The sequence below is a fragment of the Falco punctatus genome (genome assembly GCF_963210335.1).
Source record: "Falco punctatus genome assembly, chromosome: 4".
Taxonomy (NCBI): Eukaryota; Metazoa; Chordata; class Aves; order Falconiformes; family Falconidae; genus Falco; species Falco punctatus.
In genome coordinates this window covers 46019592-46039367 of record NC_137583.1, presented here as the reverse complement: position 1 = coordinate 46039367, position 19776 = coordinate 46019592, and the positions used below count along the sequence as shown (strand labels likewise).

General features: G+C 42.8%; 1 protein-coding gene across 7 annotated transcripts in view; it reads left to right on the top strand.

Annotated features, from left to right (window-relative positions):
• The first annotated feature begins 7690 nt into the window (after positions 1–7690).
• PTBP1 (polypyrimidine tract binding protein 1) overlaps positions 7691–19776 on the top strand; it is a 31978-nt gene continuing 19892 nt past the window's right edge. For 2 of the 7 annotated variants that reach the window (XM_080384144.1, XM_080384141.1), the window contains exons 1-2: positions 7691–7722; positions 12711–12741. In XM_080384144.1, coding sequence (XP_080240270.1) covers positions 7706–7722; positions 12711–12741 — 48 coding nt within the window. In that variant the 5' untranslated portion in view covers positions 7691–7705. Of the gene's footprint in view, positions 7723–8330; positions 8472–8545; positions 8572–10741; positions 10768–12710; positions 12742–14474; positions 14505–19776 lie in introns of those variants that run through there. The other 5 variants (XM_080384143.1, XM_080384145.1, XM_080384142.1 and 2 more) reach the window with 5 other exon arrangements.

The window sequence follows — 19776 nt, the reverse complement described above, 5'->3', positions numbered from 1 at the left end:
AATACTTTAAAAAAAGCCATGTGAAGAATCCATTCAGGATACTCCAGGCATGCATATTATTACCTGCAAGATTAGAATAAATCCTGCTCTGAATGGATGCCTAGTGAGGAGGAGGTAGTGGTATGTTGCCAGCTGCATGCTCAGTGTGAGGTTTTTCTCTCCTGCTATATATTAGTTGTGATGATACTGGATGAGCTAATCAGTGCAAAGCCTAATTATAATTTTATTCCTCTTCCTGAATATAGCAATATCTATTTAGACCTGAGTACATACCTGGGCATGTTACAGGGATGTTCTTAAAGGACATCAGCCCTTCATTGTGCATCACAGTAAAGACGAAAAAGATTGACAACTTATACTGAGATAGAAGTAAATTTATCTTTGCAAACTTTGCAACAGTGAGCTTACTAAGAAAGCAGGAAGAGCCATAAAATATTCAGCAATGATTCATGGAAAGTAGTCACTAAAAATTCCTAATTCATTCATTTGCAGCAGTTCACTGACTTTGGCCTGGCAATATAGCTAAAGAAGCTGTCTGTGTTTTCTTCCTGTGTTTTCTTCCTAAAAAGTCAGCATCGGGACTATATTCTAAAATATCATCTTGCTGTTGTTTTCTTTTAAAGTATTCTCCTGGATCCTTCAGAAACTACTTAAATGCTTAGTTTCTTAGAAGGTTGCTTTAGAAATGCAAGTAAGACAGTTCCCAACAAAACCACTTTAACTTATTCACTGGTGAAGGTAATTGTAAACATTATCAATCTAAATATTATTCTTAGTTACAAACAATTATATCAACTGAGAAACAGGAGCTGGCTCGCACTCAGCAAAAATCCAATGTGCTTACAGTAAGAGAGCGAGCAGCGTGCAGACAAACACACCTAACGGAGAATTTCTAGATGCTCTGCATGTGTATATCTATCTCTTTTAGGGCCCCTTTTTTCATTTAAATGAACTGTGCACAGACTGAAATTCTCCTGTCTGGAGTCATCTGGCATCTGTATAATATCCATTTAAATGGCAGATGCAATGGGAGGCAACCTGAGGACAGAGAACATAGGTGGTGAGCTAGCATTTCAGGGAACAATACCTCAGCCTGGCAGGTGAGTGATGGAGAAGCTTTAGAAATAATGCATGAGATCCAGGCTCCCCTCCACAGCAGTCTCTTGCGGTGCTGCTCACCTGGTAGCTGCCGTTTCATTTACCATTGCTCTCTTACGATGTCAGCTGCGCTGCTGGAAGTATCAGTATAACACAGCAACCCGATCAGAGACTTGGGAAAACCAGGTTATTAGTATGCTTTTTTGGGAGAAACAGGGATGAGGGCTTTCAGTTTCTGTGAGCTACGCAGAGCCTTCAAGGTTCCAGCGTGAGTAAGACCTCTCTGAAAACCTGCTGCTGAGCCATCACGACCCCCTAAGTAATTTATCAGGAAACTGGCACCATCATAGAGGGTAATAAAATAAAATCATTGTAAGGAAATGAAAGAGCATTCCAGTCCATTTCGGTTTGTAGCATGGTAAAGCAACTGAACTGCACTAATCTTTCATTGCAAAAAAATGCCCCTGACTATAGAAAAAAAGAAATGCAGAACTGCAGCTAAAGGACAGAACAGAAATGATGTTTATTTCCCTGCCCTAGGACAGCATGGGGAGATGTGCTTGTAGGGATGGTTGTTTGTATAAATAAATGTTCATTCTTGGCAGTGGAATGCAAACTATGCTGAAGGGCTGGAAACAGACCACTTTGTAAAGCTGAGGCCAGAGTAAGGGAAAGACTAAGCGAGGTTGTGGGGAGGAAATTCACATTCATTTTTAGCAACTTGGAGAGTTTCTCAAGCGTGTTTGACATTTTTAATTATGCTGATGTAGAGCCTATTCCAAGGATAAAAAAAGTCAGGATTACAGGATAAACAATTAGGAAATTTCATACCAGCCAGCTAGGGGTAGTGTTGCCTGTGGCTCTGGAGACTTTGCTGAAACACAGAATCATCTTTCATACTTTCTAGACAGATGGAATTTGAATGTCTTGCAAAAACTTCACCTAGGTCAGGAAACTCAGATTGTGGTCTTACAATCTTTTACTAAAGGCATATTTTTTGATAGCCCACATTAGACAGGAAAGAGATTACTCTGAACTGCTGCTATTTGTCCAGGCTTTCCTGCAAGGTTTCCTGAGAGGGTAGGAAACAATCTTGCTATGTTTATATCAATTGTCTCAGAATCTGTAACTTTACAATGGAAAATAAACCTGAAATTTCTCATGGAGAATAAGATCAGCTCTGTGGTATCAAATCATGGGAGTCATGGCCTGTTTGTCCATTTTCCATGCTCAGAACATCCTGCATCATGACTGCAGCATCTTACTTTACGTGCGTACCAGTGGAAAAGAGCTCAACATGCTTGCTCACCCACCTTCCTTTCCGAAGAATTTGCAAGAAAAATGCACCTAGTTTCTGTGTCAAGGGTGATACACGTGGCATTGGAATGGCAGGAGCTTCCCATTTGTTGTTGAGCAGAAATGTTTCAGAAATATCATTCAGGAGCGGTTTCTAACACCCACCTGCCCTACGTGCCTCGCACTCCCTGCTTCCTGGGCCAATACAGGGGCTGCTGCTGGCACTCCTAGGATGAGCAGAGCTCAATAGGAACTTGCATTCTCTTTGAGATAATGGAAAGTCACAGAGGAGGTATCCAGCTTTTGGGCATGAATAAATCATTAAGAGTATGAATTATTCAGTGATCATCCCTACAACATGTGCTACATTCAGACTCAAGAGGCAGTATCCCTATTGTGTGGGTTTTCTTCCCAAACATTACAGATGTATGACAGGCTAATGAATCTAAATACTCAAATGAAATGATGGGAAATAAGATTAAAAGAATAATTTACAAAATAGCAGGAAAAAGCTGCTCAAAAGGGTTGTGATACCTCAGGCTGGCATTACAGTGGCCAGAGAATCTCTTAACTCAGTGGTGGTGTTGAAGCAAGCTGTCCACAACAGTTAGAATCATAATGTGAAGTATGAATAACTAGTGGCTCAGGAAATTGGAAACACAGGTTGGAGGAAAGAGCTGGAATCACAGGCCCAGAATCAACACACAAACTGACCCAGTCTTCTAGTAACCTGTGTCAACACAAAAAAACCCCAAACCAATATGGGTATTACCTGCATTTCCCAAATGCCAGTATGTAATCTTGGCAGCACTTGTTAGATAATTCAAAATTTCTGGGCTTAGGTAAGTGTTGTAAGATCAGTATCTTTGCCCTATGGTGCTTTTTAAACATTCCATTTATTATGAGCTGAAATGGGGTGAGTTAAGAGTAGAACTGGGTTATAATGACTGGAAGGATGGCACTGATAATTCTGTATCACTATAATTATTTTAATTCCACAGCCCAAAATCACAGAGCCTATGGACCAGGTAAGCAGGGGCAAGCCATGATCCCTAAGCAACACATGCCAAAAGTTTATCTTAGAAGGCTGAAGCAAAGAGTTGCAGTTCTGCTGTAAATTGTAGGGGGTATAATCAAACCATAGATTAATCCACACCACGCCAACACAGACTGGAAGAAAAAAAAAAGTCCTGTGTTCAATAGCCAGGAAATGGCTGGTTCATCCTTCACAGGAAATGAGTCACCCAAAACCAAAAGCATCGGCAGCCAGGAGCATGGAAGACAGGGAAGTTCTGAAACAACATGGACTGATAACAACAGAATAACCTATACAGATAAGTCTCATTTTGTCACAGATTAGAAAGAGGGTAAGAAATGTAAAATCTGAGCTCTTGTGATTATACTTAACATTTTAAGTCGATATAACTGCATGTAGATATAGTTTGTAGATATATAAAATACCTGTAGATATAGTTTGGCAGTCCTGTTAAAAGGTGAAATCAGAACGTGCAGTGGCAACACTAATAATAAAGGTTCCAAGTGCGGATATACTTGCTTGCAAAGTGCTGTTCAACTTTGTCCCTGGAAAGGAGGCTTCAAATTGCTGTGGTGGCATAGGTGTCATAAAAATCCAGCTTAGGGAACTTGTAAACTGGCTAGAAACGCTTCTATTTAATACTTAAAGTATATTAAACTCAATTTCTTTTATCAATTACCAGTTGGTACACTGTTTGGTAATACTTTATGCTGCCAGACTCTTATGGATCAGTAGAAAAAATACTCCCCTTGCTAACTATGTATACTGCTTGTAAAACCACGTCTGCAGTTAAGAAATGAACTTTTCCCAAGCACTGAACACATAGCCAGCTCTCCAGCGATCAATAACCCCAGCTTTCTGCCTGTGCGGCTTATGACTTCTACTTGTGATACTTCTGGCCTCTCTCCCCTTCCCTTAGGTATGAGCAGAGTAAGAAGATACCTGTGCTCTCAGTAGTTTTGAGCCATGTGTGAACTCACTGGCTGATCAGGAGCCATTTGCATCTTTTGGTTAAATATTTTTTTGACTGATAAAAGCAGCAGCGAGTTTGTTCCTTCTCTGCTAGCTCTAGACTAACCATTTCCAGAGCTGTGATGTGGCATCATGAATGATGCACAAAAGAATGTTCTGGCATCCTAAGATGTTGCTAAAGCTGCAAATATTCTTTTAAACAAAACAGCCATGTTGATTGAAAGGGCTTTAAAATAAATAAAAGCAACAAAAAGAAGCAAAGGTATTTTAATAACCTCTGTCCCTCAGGTTTCTTTGGGACTATACTGGTAGCAAAGTTATATATGAAAGAGTTTCCTGGTTTAGGACCTTACAGGGTACTGCGAATAGTGGGGGAGGAGGGGAACTTGCAGGAAAACAATTGTCATTAAAAACAGTATCTGATATGCAGAGTAGTTTGGGTTCCTGAACAGAGACCATATTTTAGGAGGGCTCTTGTTTTCAAGTCACTGATAGAAGTGCTGGGTGGAAGAGGAAGAAGGGGAAAAAAACTGCACCAGTTTGCAAATGAATTTACTTACGTAGAGAAGTGTCCTGTGAATGTACTCCAGGGTTCAGAGCTATTTTAAAAATACAAAGGAAAAAAGGCAGGAAAAGGGTCTTACTTGTTTCAGAGGGTTTTTCTTCCCTGCATGGTAAATTAAATTCAAAGAGACAACATAGGCAGGAAGGGCTTAAAACAGAGAAAAACCTGGGTGTGTCCCGCCAAGGCCTTTCTGGCTGAGGAGGAACCAGAGCCGGGGGAGGGTGGGACCATTTTGCTGGATTGTACAAAAGAAGCTGATTCCTATTTTTCCCTCCTCCCTCCTCTTTTTTTTTTTTTTCACGTAGCCATTTTCATGTGGGTTTCTTTTTCAAAACAAACAAAAAGATACACAGAGACAGGTCCTTCTCCCTGCTGGTTTTGGTTTGGGTTGGTTGTTTTTTTGTTTTGGGTTGGTTGGGGTTTTTTTTTTGTATAAAGGATTATTTTGTTCTTAAAAAACATAGTCCTGTTTGGCCCAGAAAAAGAGGGTGCATTACCCAATAGTATCACTAGTAAGTTTGCTACAATAGTATCTGAAAAAATGCTGTCTAAAAATTTCTGTTAACAGGAAAATGTCTGATTAAATGTTGCATAATCAGCATTTCTCCTAGAACTATGGAAAATCTAGCGAGCTTGCATGAACCTTGAAAGAGTCTTTTAAGCTAGACCACAACTGCACAGACGAGGTCTTTGAAAAGGAGTAATTCTTTGATGGCATCCACCTGTGTTTGCTTTTCCAAAGATATCCAAAAAGCAGCTGGGGTATCTGCCCATGAAATAAACTAACATCAATAGCCACTAGAAAATCAGATATTGTCCTTACCAGTGATCTGCACCTAGCATTAATGACTTTTTTCCAAAGTCTGTGTCACCTTCACAGCACCTTTCTTTAGCATATGCTTCTTTACAAGCAGACTGAAGTATCTCATATTTAAAAAACGGAGTGATTCCATCTCCACACTATCCTGCACTATGGAGGGATTTCTTACATGCAGTATATAAACCAGGTTATTCTGAAGGGAAGATGAAGTGAAACACCTCCATGGGAAATAAAGCTTAAAACAGGCATACTTCAAGAAAGTGCATTGCGGCTTGGGAGATGGGAGTTAAATTCCTGCTCTGCTTTGATCAGATCACTTTATCTCTCTGGCTCTCAGCTCAGCAGCTCTGAAGTAGATCGCATAATCCCATCATTTTCCCCTTCTTTGCCTCATCTAAGTTGTAAATCTCTTATCTGTGGCAAAAGCTGAGCCTTTCATATGCAGTACCTAGTAAAATAACTTTGGTTTCAGATGGGGCCTTTAGTGCCTGTAGCAATAGGTAAGCACATACTTTTTCTCCATTTTAAACATCACTCACTGCTTGAACAAAGGCCAAATGGCCAGGGAGCCCAATAAATCAAAGATACAGAAATTCGAGCTACCAGCTCCTGGTAAGATCGAAGGTCTATGGAAGCTCTTGCAGTTGATGTTTGGTCCTGGTCACCCACACATCCAAGCACTGCCCCACTCTCTGAGAAAAAAGACATCTCTAGCTGTAGGAACCAACACAGTAATACGTGTTTGAGAGAAAATAATAGGGACAGTTTCAGTTTTATCTTTTTTTTTTCATATTTGTATGTCTACTGTATGCTTCAGAAAGAAATGAGAATATAAAACATGTCTGTACCTGTCAGTTACCTGACATTAAGCTGAAACACTGCACAAGGATAAGACTACAAATTTAATTTGCACTGTATTTTCAAAATCTTTTTCTGAACCTTCAGATACGTACCCCTGACATGGCTGTGTTACAGCTCAGGTCAGCTTCCACCAGTGGCACTGATCTAGATTAGTGCTTTACTGTTTACCACTGACAATAGAGGCAGATGGGTAGAATTGTACAAATGTTTTCACAAAAATGTCAAAAGTGAGTGGGCTGGTGAGGTACAGGGAGCCTTTCTACAGTAAGACCAGTATTATGTTGCCTAGAAACTCTCAAAACAGGGTTACAGCTAATGAAGCCAAGATCAATGTGGACTGGACATTTGATAGTTGATTCAATGCTACACAAGGGACTTGTAGCGAGGTCTGGGACAATTAATTCTTGTGCTGCAGTCAACAGATAGGGTTATGACAAGTGAGGCAAAGAAAATGAGTAATTGCTAGCAGAATTCCCAGTGAGCAAATACTGCCTATATTTAAACAGAGACACGCAGCATTTCATCTATAGAAGCAAACTGCTTTATAGAATGATCTTAGTGTGGAGGAACCAGCAACGTCCAGGTGGATAGGAGGAAGATCCCAGGATCTGCTCAGCCTGCAGTGGGATCCCGGCCCTTGTGGGCCTGTTCCTGAGCTGGAACAAAGTAAACACACAAGCACCGTTTACAGCCAGACCCCTGGTTCTCCCCCCCCCCCCCTTTTTTTTTTTAAGGGGCCTTCATCTGGTGGCATACAAAACAATCTTGACAATCATTTTTAAGACTGCCACAGAAAGTATCTAACACAATTAAGTCCACTGTAGTAGGGTTAAATTTACTATAGAGGGTCCAGCACTTGAAAAGGAAATAATCTTTTGAAATTCCCCAAAGACAGGAAATCCGTGGATTTTACATGATCTCCACAGGAGACCTACAGGCAACATTAAGAGTGAAACAAGCTTATTTAATTAACCACTGAGGTTCACCTGCCTGGAAAAAAGAGCTGTTTTGGTCAGCAACGGTGTCAGGACTGTAACCACGGAAAAATATTATTCTGATGCTTGAGCAGAGCAGGTAGGCGTTACGTCTTACCTCACAAGTTCTCTCTCTCTCCCTCACACACTGAGTAATCTTTATCCTTAAGATATTAACTGCAATTAAACAGACTTTATCCCATCTCTTAAATAAAACTTCTAGGTGATGTCTAGCGCCATTAGAAGTCCCCAGACTGCCAGTGCTAAATCACTAACCTAATTTCGGTGAGGAGCCCGCTCTCCCTTACCCGAGATGGCAACGGACGGGTGTGCGCGGCTTCTCTGCCCGTAGCCAACATGGCGGCAGCGGTCGAACCGCTTCCGCAGGCCCAGCCCGTGCTGCGAGTGACAACACAATGTGCACGTTGGGGCCCTTGCCCATATTCAAGATGGCGCCTAACGCGGTTATCCCATGCCCTGCCCCCACTCAACATGGTAGATCCGTGTGGTATTTCGGCATCCTTCCCGCTCTCAAGATGGCTCCTCCCCACCGCCTCCCCTCGCCTACCGAATGGCGCCGCGCACCGGCGCTTTGCACCGCCCCGCAGCCCGCCTGCAGCCAATAGGCTTCGCGAGAGGCGCCAGGGCGCCAACCCTCGGAGGCGGGCCATCCCCGCCCCTGCTATCAAGATGACATCTCTGATAGCCAATGGGGCGTTGGCGCGGGTGAGGCGGGCCGGGCGGTGCCGCCATTTTGTGAGTCTATAACACGGAGCGGTTGGGTTCGCTCCTGCTATTCCGGCGCCTCCACTCCGTTCCCGACGGGTCTCCTCCGTGTGCAATGGACGGGTGAGTCCCCGCCGGCCCGGGCCTCGGCGCGGGCGGCACCGTGCCGGGGGCGCTGCCGGACCCTTCCCGGGGTGCGGAGGAGGGGGAGAAGGCGGCCGAGGTTCGGGACCCGCGCCGGGGGCTGGGGCGTTACCTGAGGGGGGGGGCGCCAAGGGTGCGGCCGGGCCGCCCGGCGGGGGCGAGGCGAGGCGGGAAGGGGAGGCGGCAGTCGCCGGCGGGGCCGGGAGCTGGGGGGGGCGGGCGGGGGGTGTCTCCCGCGCGGGCCGCCCCCTTGGAGCCCCTCGCCGCGGAGCGAGGGGGAAGCGGGGACGGGGGTGGCCCCTGCTCCGCGGCCGCCGCCCCGGCGCGGCGCCTCGTGGGGACCATCCCCCGCCTCGTGTACGCGCCCCACCGGGGGGGCTCCGCCGCCGTGTGCCGGGGGGGGGGGGGGGGGGGCTGCCCGGGGAGGAGGCCGCCCCGTCCCCGCCGGGGCTGGGCGGGGGGAACCCCTCCCTCGCGAGGGGCCCGGCCGGCTGCGAGCGCCGCGTGGGCGTGCGGCTGCGGGGGGGGAGCGCGGCGCGGCGCCGGGGCGGCTCGGCCCGCGGGGGACGGCACCGGGAGCCGGCGCACCTGGCGGGGGGGGCGCAGCCGGGGCGGGCAGCTGATTCACGCCGGGGCCTTGCTGCTATTGTCTGGCGCTTTCGCAAGCGGGGGGAGGGGAGGGGGGGGTTCTCGCTGGATTTTCTTTTGTGAGCAGCTTTTTCGATCAGCGCAACTTTTGCATCGGTTTGCAAAGAGCTGTAACGCTTTCGGGCACGGCGGGAGCTCGCTGCAAGTAAGGTTTCCATTGCAGTGTTACCTGAGAGCCGTAGGTAGAGCAGACCTGTTCTGCTCCCTCTTTCCATTGTCCGCTTCCAACTCCTTCGAGAAAAAACTTTACTCCGTGACTCTTTGACTCGTGTAATTATTCTGGAGCTCAACTTTTTATCTCGGGCAGCATTGATTTCTTTAATCACCACCTCATCAGATGTCTCGCTTCATAGGTGTTTGCTTGTAAAAACTGATAATTCATCGAAGGCAACTCGGTTAGAAATAAGGTCTCCGTATTTCTTTTCAATTGCATGTTTTTGTAGCGAGCTGATTTTTGTTTCTTCTAGAGCGCAGTAGTTAAAATATTTCTGAAGGCCTCCCAGTAAGCAGTCTCTTTTTCCAGAGCCCTTAAGTACGGGAAGCCCAAATTAGTGCCTCCTCGCTTCTTGCCTCGGAACACTAGTCTGGTGAGAATTAGGCGTAGTCACATGTCTGGTGGTTTTTTTACACACTGAAAAAGTGGCGTCTCAGCGTTGTTTTCACCTAAAATCCCGTAAAAATCCTGTCCCTTGTAATTAATTTTTAGGCTCGAAGATGCAGTGAGGTTGCTTCGCTTCTTGTAACAAGTTGCTCATCATGTTGAATGATATTAAAAACCCATCAGCATGTGAGAGAAACTGACTTGCCATTAGAATCTATCAGCTGTCTTCACCCTAGCTCCTAGGAAAGCTGATTTACTGTGTATGTTAAATTAGTTGTTATTTGAATGTAGACATTTTAGTGTATCACATGAGTCTTAATTATATGTTATCTTTTGGAGATCGTGGCGCATGATCTGTTTACCCTGTGAAAGCTGTCTTCTGTTAAAACTTAGAAAGCTGCTTCTGAAAATAGTTTTCACTTCTGCCTAGCTGGCAGTGAGCAGTCTCCCTGGCTACAGGCTGCTTCTGTCTCCTTCTACCTAAAATGATACTTAAAGCTGTGCTTTTCAAATGATCATTTTTGAATAACTTTGTTAAAATATGCAAGGAGTTCATATGGGAAATGCTGCTTTGGAAAATGACCTAGAGGTTTTACTGTTGCCGCTTTATTCTTCCCCTTACTGCGTAGGATCTATCCCATTCCATGTAAAAAATAACTTACGAAAGGCTTTTTTGCCTGTTCTTTCAGAGTTGTTTATAAAGTTTTAATCCCCTACTTATGGTTGACATGGGATGACAGAATGAAGCTTGAGATACGATGATTTATTAAGGATGTGTGTGTGAACTGGAAGTATGTTGCATGTTTCTTGAATAAAAATTCTTAAATACTGTTGGTGCTTGTTTCTTGTATTCGTTTTATCAAATGGGTTACAGCAGTATTCCAGGAATCAATAATTCTTGGCAAATAAAACAGCCCTTCCTGTTGGGTAATTTTAAATGCTATCCCCTGTTAAGGCTACTTTATGTAAAACATTTCCTGTGTGAGGCCCACAGGAGGAACAGGAAGTAAGAGAAATGGCTCTGGGGTAAGTTTGAGAGTTTTAGAAACTTGGGAGATTCCCTGTTCTTATGCTTTGCTGGAAATAATGTTGGGGTTTTTTTAAGGTTATGAAAACTGCTGGGTTTATGTATTTTAAGTGAAGAAATGTGTGCTTGTATTTAGTAATTCTAATAGAATGATTATGGTTTCTTAAACTTGATATGTGCAGATGGGTTTAATTAGTTCATTACTGCTGGCCTTCAAAGTGCAGCAAACCCCATCTGTCTTCGTTGGTGACCAAACACCAGGGGATTGCGAAGCCCAGCATTCTCATACAGAGCGTTCTTTAAGTAGTTCACTTGGGTTAAAAAAAAAAAGAAACTATCGCGTGGCTTCCTGGCAGCAGCCATTGGATCAGACTGTAACCCAGCTGTAAAGTGCTGGGTTATGATGACATGGCAGGTTGGTTTTGAAGAGGAAGTATGAGGAGCTGAGCTGGCTTATACTTGTGTTACGGCTTATTTGTGAAACATGAGTGACTTAATAAGATTGAGCAGCATTTCATTCCCTGAAAAGTTACGAATTGTTGCAGGAGGGTAGGGAAGGAAGTAGTAAATGCAAATTTTCTAGCATTAAATTGCTTCGTAGAATTGATCTTGAGTACTTCAGATCTCATAGCTGACTAAAGAATGCCTGCCCTGCCTTCTGATTCTTTGCCGTGTTTCCTTAAGGTTGCTGCAGGTCTGTTAGCTACTTCTGGATCCTTTACTCTTCTGAAATGATGGTCAGCTCTTTGAAAGATGGGAGTCTGAAAGAATAGGCAGTGCTGTGTATATATATGTCAATTTAAAATTATAATTTCTGTGCAGTTTTTGCATTGCTGCTTTGCAGTGGTTTAGAGTTTATAACAAAAAGATGAAATTTTCAGAGCAAGGTTATAACTCAGATCCGTAGACTGACTTGAGCGCTCCCACAAAAAGGAGTAGGTGTTGAACTACTCGGGAAGATCACCCAGGTACCACGTGCCAAGCTGTAGACAGTCATTCGCATTCCATCAGTGAAAAGTTGCTCAAAGTAGGTGTGTGTCGTGATATGTAATGGTCACTGCTGACAAGAGCTAGCACAAGCTGCTTGAGGTACAACTAACACTATTTTTCATGTTCATCAGGAAGTCTCATTTTAGGAGGTTTAAGCTCTACCATATGCACTTAACTGTGTTTTCCTTCAGATCTGTTAGTGAAAAACACTATTTGTTTTCCTAAGTAGAAAAAAATTGATAGAGGAACCTTGTGTACAGGCATACCCCAATCTGGGAGCTGCCTGGACCTCTTCCCTGCTCTTTCTAATTGCGCTTTGTTAGTCTGGCACTGGTCTGGCTCCAGTGGTGTTAGCATGGCTGGAGGGCTGCTGTAAGCCTGGCACCAACTCTTGGCTTGGCTGAGAAAACAGCCCAAACTCGGTGTGGTGTGTGCGCTGTCTGTTTCGGGTACCACTGGAGCTGTAGCATTAGTAGTCTTCGCTATTGACTTGATAATTTTGCTAGAGGTAGCCTCTTAACAGCCTAGCAGAGGTTACTTCTTTGAATAGAAGGTTGTTAAGAATTGTAGAAGTGAATATTGGTGATGGAGTTGACTTCTGATCTTTTGGTCTTGGTTTAGTCAGCGGTGTGTTCAAATTGCATCGCGTTCCCATGGAGAATGCTAGGCTGTGTTAACTGTGGGTTTTTTGGTCATAGCCCCCCATGGTACCCTTGCAAAAGGAGCAAACTTTGCTGTAGGAAGTAGAAGAGCTGCAGTTTTCTAGCACTGCTGGGTCTTGGGTCTCCACCATCACAATCTAATAATTTTTCTTTGTATAAACTGTCCTTGGCTCACTTGCAAAGACAACTGTGCACTTTGACTTGCTTTTTTCTTACTACTGTAAACTATGCTGGATATTTGTGGCAAACCTATCTAACTTTTTTAATCCTTTTCTTTCTTTTTTCTACAGCATTGTCCAAGATATAACAGTTGGTACAAAGGTAGGCACTTCTCACTTTTTCTCTCTTTTTACACTGCTCAGCATCTGACCTAGTTTTAGCCTCACCAAATGTAGATCTTCAGCTTTAAAGGGTTATTTCTGGTACCATGTAAATTGGTTTTAACCAGAAGGTAATTTAGTTTTCATGTGCATTTAAAACTTTTATTATGGCTCAGCATTTAGCTCTTGGCTTTTGGACATTGATTATCAACTGTCAGAACTTTATTGCATTTAGAAACAGCCCTTTCCCTTACTAAAATGTCAAGCCATGCATGTTATTTGTGTGCTAGACAATGCTTCTCAATGAAGAAATTGGTCCTTTTTCTTTTGAGAACTCAATTTCCTTTGTTTATGTGAATTCTTGTTCAGTTACATATCAAAAATCCTTCTGCCACAGAAAACTGAGTGTTTAGCTGTTGATTTTTATCTCTTGTGAGTACAGTAAATATGACCTTTACCCTTCTAGTCTCAGGTTTTGAAAGTGCAGACTTAGCCCTAAAACTCAAAGTGCTGACAGGAGCCTCCTTATCTGCTGTGTGTGGTAATGGGCCGTTGTGTTCACAGGATAAAAGCTCGTTCCTGTGAAATGTTAAACTGGAATGTGCAGGATAGACTGGCACTCCCTCATGTACTAAAGGTTTTTCATTTTACTTCATGGACATTGTAGCTAAATGCTCTGGGATCAGGATTACAGTAAGTTCAGCCCTGCCGAGTTCTTTTTATTAGATAGTATGTGTGTGAATATTGGCCCCTGAAGTGGTAGTATGACATCTTTTTTTTTTTAATGACCCAGGTTGTGTGGTTATTAGCATCTTCGTTATTAACTGAGAAAGATGGGTGTGGCAACTTCATAGGCTGGTGAAGTGATGGTGTGTGATAGGACAAATTTGAAGTAGAGCTGAGCTTGGGTAGCGTGAGCTGTTAGGTCTACTTAAGCAGAGAGAGAATTTTCTGCTAGACAACAAATTGGATTTTGTGTTGGAAGTACAAAATGAGATGTGACTGCTGTTAAGCATAGGCATGCTTGTTAGTGCTTCAGGGCTTCTGACAACATTAAACACATGAAGGGGCTCAGTTTAATAGCTGTAGGGGAATGGTTATTCTGACTCTTTCTCATATGAGAATCTTAAGTTTGAATTAATCGTAGTGCCTGGTTGTGGTTGAGAACGCTGTCTGCTGCAGAAGACTTTAGTTTGCCATCAGAGGAGGAGGAGGAGGAAGGGCTTGTGCCTGGACAATAAGGCTGGCTAATAATGTAGAACCTTTATAAAAGGTAGGCTGAGTCACCCCTCAACTGCTGTAGAGCAATTTGATACAACATCTTCTAGTAAACTGATTAAGTCCCCTCAGTTGGCTTTAACAATGTGTAATTTTCAGCTTTAGGTTCTTGCAGCTTTAAGAAGTGGTTTTATGTAACTAAACTTGACCAGGAAATTTCTGAAACTGTAATTGTAGTCCTCTCAGTGAATCTTGAAAAGCTTCAGGATGTGGTATTGCATGCATCATCACTCCCATCTGTGGGGTGACTTCAGTCTGTAGCATAGTATGGTCAGACCTCTAGAATGAGGACTGGGAGAAATCCCACCCAGGCACACAAGGTAGAACTGTGACCACAGTTATGCAGGTTGTGGGGTGGGGAGTGGTGAGACAAGTGTGCATCAAAATGAGGTTTCTTGTCAAGTCAGACGAGGCAGGTTTTGAGAAAGTTGAAACAAAATTTAAAGAGTGGCAGAAGGAAAGAAAAGCTGAATCATCTTGATAAAGGTAAGTTTTAAAATTACTTTTGACATAGCAATGTTATCTGCTTATGTTTAAGTCATTGAATATAGCAGCGTAGATATGTAATAGAATCACATTCTTGAATGTTATGGTATAACATGTTACACATGTCACGGATTTGCTTAGGTAAGTCAGAACCATGTTGGTGCACAGCTAGGAACAAAACAAAGGCTTCTTGTATGCCTGCATCCTCTGCATGGCTGTGTGCAGGTCAGCTATGTCCAGACAGCTTCCCCATACTCTGCTTGCTTGTACTACTCAAAATCATCTGACTGCAGGACTCTTACACAGAGAGAGGTACAGGACCTCTGTTTCAAAAAGCTGTGTAACCAAATCGTGTATCAATTGCCTCTTAAAAATACTTAACCTCTGTGGTAAGTGTAAGACCTCATTGGCTACGGCTCTTCGGAAATGTTGCTGTTGCTTTTGTCTGTTGTTTCCGCTTCAATCTACCCTCCTTTGGTTTGTCAGTATGTAATTTGAAGGGACAGCAGAAGGTTTCTGTCAGTGTTGCCTTTGCTGAAGTAACTACGGCGATAGAGCTCTGTTTATCCATCAGCAGTTGTTTGATCCCTGGGATATCACTGAAATCGCTTCAAGGATTAACTGATTCCCCACCTTCAGAAGCAGATGATCTTTACAATTGTTTGATAACTTAAAATAATGCTGTGGAACTGTAGTTCTGTAGTCTGCTGACTTTTCTATTAATGTGTTTTTATAAAATGAGATTCAGGTGGAGCTAGGACTACTTTGTGTGTCCATTCAGAAAGCTCTGCTTGCCAAGAGAGCTTCCTGGCTGAGCTTCTAAATTAGATGTGAAAATTTGAGCTGGAAAACTTTTTAATCTGAGGTGCATACATTCTTGCCATATATGTACAAAGAAGTTAAGAGTGGTGCTCCAAGTTTAAGGTATTAGAAAATTACAGTCCCCAAAAGCTGTTGCCTCCTGTCATACTTTAGGTGCTATGTTCCTGAGACACACCAGTAGACCTTTATGATGATCTGCTGTGGTGACAGAAATGTCCCAAAGTTGGAGAATTTTCAGACAAGCAGGAAGAGTGCCTGGGACTTAAAACACTGCTGATCAAACTGTCAAAGATAACTTAACAATGGCCTCTTGGTTGTCTTCCTATTGCCAGTGTTCCGGGTTGCAAAGTGTAACTTTGAAATCAAGGACTTTGTGTGAAAGGATGTATCAAGTTTGATTTACTTTATTGTTTCAAAAGGCTGGCACTTTTTTTTTAGGATTTTCTCACATCCTTAATTTACCTATTAAGGTAGACACACCTGCCTCAATTGTTCCGAGGTCTTAGTTATATTTAGGTTCTGTAACTGAAGAAGTCCCCACGTGTTCTCATGGCTTACTACTTGAGCACTGTCCTGCCTGATGGTCCTGTTTTTTTAATCAGGATGATAATTGTAGTAGCCATTCCTGGGCTTCACTAGTCCGTAGGCTCTTCAAAGTGTGTGAATTTGTTTAGGAAGCTCGTTACGATTCTGGTATGGGGCTCTTGATGCACAGCCTTCTGGAATGTCCTGCAGATTAGAAACACATGATTTGAGACTTATTTCTTCCCATGGTTTCATTGCTGTCTAACAGGGAAGGAAGTAGGCCTTAAGATGGAGGCACTGTGTTTGAACTCCAAGGTACTAGGTGTGACCCCTGCAGTTGCTTCTTCTAAGTAATTTAATCAAGATCACTCTCTGTATCTCCTTTCCCTTTCTTTAATTTTCCTAGATACTGTTACCGTTTTAGGCTCTGGTCTCTGACCAGGACTGACTTACTAGAAAGAGTATGAGCTATATATCATTATTCTTTAAGTGAAATTGCATTTCAGAGATTGAAAAAAGTCTCAGAATAGTTTAGGTGCCAAATAATCTTGTAGCTTGTTAAGTTGAGCTGTTTTTGGAAGTTGATGCTTCCAGAAACAAAAAATAAACTTCTGTGGCATTTGAGAAGTTAATTTTTAAAACAGGGTTTGCTAGAGTGTGATACCGGCTGACTGCATAGAAGTGATTTGTGATCAAGCCAGGATCTTTGCCATGGGAACAGTAATTATGGCTTCAGGCAGTGGGCCAAGAATGTTGTGAGGAAATTCCAGTCCCCTCCTATGGCTTTAGTTAGAGGCTGCAACAAGCTGGCTCTTGTGGCCACTAACAGGCATGGTCACACATGTAAGCCACATGTTGGTAGCAAGGTACATGGATGGTAGTGCCTTTTGGCAAGCATCGTGTCAGCTGGATGTGGTAAATAGCTTGATCTAATCTGTGTTAGCCTTGCATGCAGGTTTTACGCACCTGTATCTTCAACTTGTAGATAACTGTCCTTTGCAGGACATTTGGTAAGCCCTCTGGTTGGATTATGAAAACAGTTTGCATCTGTATTAAGTTCAACAGGAATTTTAGCTATTGGTTGAAGCAGAGGTGCTAAGCAAGATTGTTACTACAGGCTTATCAGCTATTAGATCTGTTTAAAGCAGTTTCTCTATTGCATCTAAACCAATTTTTTGGTGGAAGCCAGCTCAAATTACTTACAGTTGGAAAGGAAATGAGCTGTGACTCCTGTTGTAGGTGAAAATTAATTTGTGTGATGCTTTCTAGAAAATGATCAGTTAATAAAATGGTTGTAGAAAATATTCCAGTTTAACCTCAGGCCTACTTTGCCCTCAATCTCTGATTTAAAAAAAAATTAGCGAAATATTTAACCCACATCAATTTATTCGACTTTCTTTTTAATCCCTCAAGTGTAGGGATAGACTCTGGCCTCTGAGTCACTGACAGCTGTTCCAAGTATTGTCAAATGAGAAAATGCAGATGTACTGGTGCCACATCTGTGGCCATCTCACACTAGTAAGAAGAGTAGGCATTATTTAATTTAAAATTCTGTGTGATTCTGGTATAGCTGTCTTTCAGGCTTCATATGGAAACTGGTTGAATACTGTGCTTAGTTCAGCAAGTGTGTTCTGGTAATCCCAATGTAATGATTGCTCGGTGTTTGCCAAAGCAGATTGCAGTTATTACACAACTGCAATTTAGATGAGATTGAATTACTGCAGAGTTCCTTGTAAACCTGCATGTTCAGTTTGGCCTTTCACAGATTTAGGCACAAAATGTTCTTTTTTTTGCAGGTTCCATTTTTCCCAAAGTGACTCATCCAGCAGTATTTCTTTTCTGTTAGTATTTGTATTAAGCTTTACCAAGGATCTGTCTGCTCCACTGCAATGACTTTAAAAGCTCAAGGTTGACTACTAGTTAAGTTTCAACTTGGGAACAGTGTATCATAAAGCTTGGGTGTGTGCTGCCCTACAAAGCCAGAATGACTGCATTACAGCAGTACTTGGAGTTTAGGAATTTTGGGCTATTTAAAATGGCCACACCTTTTATTTGCTCAAAGGGCAGGTTTGTTTCACAGGGTGTCTCCATAGTAGCAAAGACTGAGAAAGAAAGGGAGGGGCTGATGAGATGAGTGGGTTGAGGATCTGGCTTCGCTCTCAAGCTGCTGTGTGCTTGGGCTTGGAATGCATGTTGTTGCAAAATCTCAAGTCATGTTGTGTGACCAATCGCTTTAATGTAATACTGAAGTTCCAAGTGTCTTTTAGGAACTCAAAAATCATCTGCATACTATAGAAATGGTACCAGCTGTTGTAGCAGTGAGTGTGGTAGGAAACTTCTCCTAAGCACTAAATGCTTTGCACTACTCTGACCAACTAACCTAGTTTCAAAGATGCTGAAAGTGTGTGTACCAGGTATGCTGTGGTGTATCTTAGTGGGAAGTTCACCATGCTGGCTCTTCTGTAAAGGTATTAGACTAAATCTTGTCCAGACAAGAGTGAGGTGATAACAACTTAAAAAAGCCTTAAGTGGTAGGTGACAGGTATTTGACCCCTGCTGAACACAGCATAGTTTATAAAAAAGGTATGTACTCAAGCCTGCCAGATAGGCCTCCACCACAAGGTCACTGTATCAATGTAGTATGATATGCTGGGTTGGATTTAATTTGATAAATGATACAGGGGTTTCTGTATCTGATTTAGTACATACAAATCAGCCATAAGCAATTTGGTGGACTAAATTGTTGTTTCCTCCCCTCCCCCCAGGTCTTGCTTTTGGTTCTGATCAGATAATAAATTGGGTGTAGCAGTGGGGTGATACACTGTGCTTGTAGCTGCTCCTTCCAGACTGGACAGCAGTATCACACTATGCTTAGCAGCAGCCTCAGAGGCTATAGTCTTCAGCATCTCAAAATTTTGTGGTGGTCTTAACTTTCCAACTCTACTAGGACTGAAGAAGGATGGAGGTGTATTGTGTGCTCTTCAGAGACATTTCCAAGGAAAAGTTGACTCGTTTTCAGTTTGTGACCCAAATTGAATGTTTTTTACACTGCTCTACCTTTAAATGACTAAAGAGTGTTGGAGGCAGGAGTGGGGAAAAGAAGGGCATGTAGGGGTAACATAAGGCAGCCTTGCTGGAAGTGACTCTTCTGTGGAAGACGAGGAAAACTGGCATCCTAGTAGTTTAAATTTAGTTCCATTCCTAGCTCTTGAATCTCTCAGCAAAAAAATGTTGGAATGTAACATGAGTGTGAATAAATGATGTCATCAGACTGGATTTCTTATTAGTTTCTTCGCAAATGATTTGAGCTGTGAACTGAAGTATCAGAGTACATTCTTCCATTCCTCTGGGATCAACCTCGTACAGAGCCCTTGAAGCATGCTTCAGAGGCGCTCCATTCTTTCTGTGCTCAAAGACATTTTTTGCTTCTTTCATCAGAGCAAAGGGCTTGCGTGAGCCTCTGAATGACTTATGTCTCATTTTGTGTGTAAAATATTATGGTGGTCTTTCACTGGGTCCCAAATCTTTTTACAAATGTAGGGAAAGTGAAGTAGAATGATGCTTGTGTGCTCTGGTCAGGCAGACTTACAAGACTTCTGACAGGGTTTTTTTAATCTGAACTTGGGGAAAAGCAGTCCAGAGACTTCTAACGGTATAGGTTTTTCTTGGTTTATTTTCAGAGGCGGATTTTCCAGGTGTATCTGTTACCTGCTTTGCTTTTTGTAAGTGCATGTCAGATGATGATGGCCGCCTCAATCTACCTCTTCCCTCACCAGGAGGAGGGATACTGCTGTCCTTTGTTTAAAATTTAGAGCAGTGTAAGGTGCTCCATGTCCAAAGGCAGAGAATGTTCCTGCTTTGTAGGATTTCCTCAGTGAGCCAGGGAAAGGGGTTTTTTTTCCTAGAATTTGGGCTTGTTTAGCCT